Here is a 3,655-nt window from a genome sequence, read left to right as displayed (position 1 = left end):
TTGCAGTTTTAGGTATTAAACCAGTCGTTTTAATATATTAACACTCCTCTCTAAAGCAAGTTGTACATTTTACTTTTCAATAATTTATTATCATAAAATGGAAAGTAGCATCTCAAAAATCCAATATCTAATTTTATTAATATTAACTTAATATTCTTTAAATGGAATATTTTTATTAAATTAATATATGTGTTTTATAGTTTTCAATGCACGTGCAATTATTTTGGTCCACTTGACTCGCTTCATCATTTTCCTTACAAAAAATAATCGGACCATAAAACAAGTATTGTCACCCATGCAATGCATTTGCACCCTACTAGTTATATTAAATATCTGACCCATTGTTGGTTTAAAAGGAAAATTCATACTCAGTTGCAAACTACAAATTCAAGATAAGAATGAAATGAAATTCGATCACCTGAATAGAGAAAACATCCTCAATTGGCATGAGGAATGGCTTGTCAAGTTGGCGTACAGGGTCTGGTATGTACTCATCAACAGCATCCATTAACTTTAGAATAGCCTTCCTCCCAATTTCATCGTTTGTCCCCTGTAAGGCAGATAGAGCTGACCCCCGAACAATTGGGATCTCATCACCAGGGAACTTGTAGAAGCTAAGCAGCTCTGCCAATCAAAGGTGATGTATGATAAATAGGGCAAAAATCAATACATATGCATAGATGCTTGCATGTATATGCTTGACATAAATAGAATCACCAATACACACAAGCATGCACACATTCAATTATTCATTTATGACTCCATGCGATGATCCATTTCTATGAATTCCCATAATTCAAGAGTATCAACAACATTATAACACACATTTATTAATTTAATATTTATCTAGTTGTGGCTTCATACCACGTAGTTCCATTTCCACAAGTTCCAGCAATTCAGGATCATCAACAGCATCAACCTTGTTCAGGAAGCACACAAGTGATGGCACACCAACCTACACAGAAGGAAAGTAAAGACTAAAGAATCACTCAAAGTGAAAATAGAAATTGCATATGAAGGACTAAGAAGGCCTTGAAGAATAAATAAAAGTGAGCAGAACAAGCAATAAGTTAATCACCTGGCGAGCAAGCAAAATATGTTCCTTCGTCTGAGGCATTGGTCCATCTGGTGCAGATACAACAAGAATTCCACCATCCATTTGTGCAGCTCCAGTAATCATATTCTGTAACTCGACAAAAGAATAACATAATCAAAATCTCTTTAAGTAAATGTACAATGGGATAATATCAAAATCTTCCAACTTATAAATTCAATCAAAATCACAAAACAACTGTGTGGTAACTTCCAAAATAAAAGAGTTCAGTTCTTGGACTATTGCAACCATATAAGATACATTTAAGGTTTTGATTCATTCTAATATTCCCTTTTTTGAAGTTACATAAGCTTCGCTGTTTTAACCAAAAAAATAACATCATCAACATATCCTTAAGTAAATGTACCATGGGAAAATATCAAAATCTTTTAACTTATAAATTCAATTAAAATCACAAAACAACTGTATGGTAACATTCAAAAAAAAAGTTCAGTTCTTGGACTATTGCGACCATATAAGATACATTTAAGGTTTTGATTCATTCTAGTATTCCCATTTTTGAAGTTACATAAGCTTCACTGTTTTAACCAATTACTTGCATTTTTGAATTTTTTTGTGAATATAAACTTAAGGGTGAATTTTACAAAACCCCCAAGTACTATGTGATGTTTTCCACAATACTCCCAATAACTTTGTTCTTGCCATTAAACACCTAGAACATGTCCCACTTAACCACCAAGTGATGAAAATGCCGCTGAACATAATTTTTTTTTTACTTTTTAAATTTTTAAAAAAACCTCACATTCAAAAATATGCAAGAAAACCCCTCCTCTCTCTTCTTTCTTTTTCTCATATAGGGGTTAGTGGGAGGGGAAGAGAGAATGAGATGAAAATAAAGAAGTATGTTTTATGATATGGGTATTTTCGTCACTTGGGGTTAAGTGGGAAAAGTTTTGGGGTTTAACCCAGAAAAACAAAGTACTTGGTGGTATTGTGGGAAACACCCTAAAGTATTGGGGATTTTGTGAAATTTAGCCATAAATTTAAATGTAGAGTTCGCAACATAAATAATGAAATGAAGAAAAGGAAATGGATCTAAGCAGAAGTGGCCCACAAATTACTTGATTTACGTTTCATATTAATTTATTATCATAAAATAAAAAGTAGCATCTCAAATGAATATTCAATAACAAATAAAAGATCCTTTAAAGAAGAAGTGGCCCTCAAATGTACTTCTCCATAATGTGCAGTAAATAAATCAACATGGTGATTTGATCCAGATAATTTATTTTTATTCCACTTTTTATGAGCCGTATCTATACCTACCTCCTATGTGCGTTTTTTGTTCCACTCCGCACTTCATCAATAACAATAAGAGTATCATATATTAATCTAACTGAGGAAGCGGCTAGGCTAATCCTTTCATGTACGTGCTTCTTTTTTGTAGCTTAGGATATTAGAATGCGTAATTAATTAGAAATATAAAACAGTTCCATTGGCAATGATCAATTATCCCGAGATTACACTAAGTGACCTTCATCGTTAATTAATATGAAAGGGACCAAGTAGGTCCGTGACTAAACAAATATAGAGAAATACCTCTACAACACATCCCTTGGTCAAGCTTTGCAATGCCTTTAATTATCGGCCAGTGAACATGGAAATAAGTGATAATTAATTAAGATTATCTTCAGATCATATCTCTATATGTGACATAACATAAAAAAGTGTTTAACATCTTGCTCCTGTTATATAGTTATTTGTAGGAGTCTGCAACTAGCCAATAATTTGACAATATGATCTTCAGTGCAGCATAACCAAATTAAAAGGAAATTAAAATAATAGCTAGTAATGATAATCATGATGGACCCCCTTATCCCAGGGCTAGACTGTTGTTTGGTATTTGACTGCTCTGAAGTTTGTTCGGGCAAGAAATAAAAGGCTTAAGCTAGGTATAGCATAGATTTGCATTTATGGAAAGGTTTTAGTGGAGGATGTATATTTTTTTAATAGTTTCATTAGTAAATCTTTAATGTAAAATCTAATAAGGAAAAAGAGAACAATTAAACTAGATGCATGGAATCATCCAATTTTATTTTGAGTAGTAGGAGCAGGACCCAAATAGTGAAGAGATCAATGAAACAGGTTCATCATCTCCTTGAATCAGTTCAAATTTCCCAGTAAAAACTTACGGAGAATTCATGTAGATGTCCACAAATACTTATGGAGAAATCACAAATACTAAGATACCCAAAAAAATTAGGGCAAATTCAATACCCAAAAAAAATTAGGGCACGGGCGGGTTTGATTACCGATCTTACGATCCTCCTCGTTGAGCAGGAGGAGGAGGAGAGGAGGCGAGATCCGACGGAGGCGGCGAACTCCGACGATGGCGGCGGTGATCTTCGACGGAGGCGGCGAACTTCAGAGAAGAGGCACGGGCGGGTTTGGGGCCGATTTTCGAATGAGAGAGAGAGAGAGAGAACGGGGGGGTTTGGCGGCGGTGAGCTTCGACGGAGGCGGCGAACTTCAGAGAAGAAGCACGGAGGCGGCGAACTTCAGAGAAGAAGCACGGAGGCGGCCGATTTTTTTTGAGAGAGA

The 3,655-nt window shown here is 35.0% G+C and overlaps 1 protein-coding gene across 1 annotated transcript; it reads right to left on the bottom strand.

Annotated features, from left to right (window-relative positions):
- LOC109833318 (elongation factor Tu, mitochondrial-like) lies at positions 264–1,239 on the bottom strand. The gene is made up of 3 exons (XM_020400950.1): positions 1,079–1,239; positions 865–955; positions 264–624 (listed from the first exon to the last, which is right to left on the bottom strand). The coding sequence occupies exons 1-3, from the start codon at positions 1,178–1,180 to the stop codon at positions 380–382; spliced, it is 438 nt and encodes a 145-aa protein (XP_020256539.1). The 5' UTR covers positions 1,181–1,239; the 3' UTR covers positions 264–379.

The sequence above is a fragment of the Asparagus officinalis genome, chromosome 3 (genome assembly GCF_001876935.1).
Source record: "Asparagus officinalis chromosome 3, Aspof.V1, whole genome shotgun sequence".
NCBI lineage: Eukaryota > Viridiplantae > Streptophyta > Magnoliopsida > Asparagales > Asparagaceae > Asparagus > Asparagus officinalis.
The sequence above is the reverse complement of the archived record's forward strand: the minus strand, read 5'-3'. Positions and strand labels throughout refer to the sequence as shown.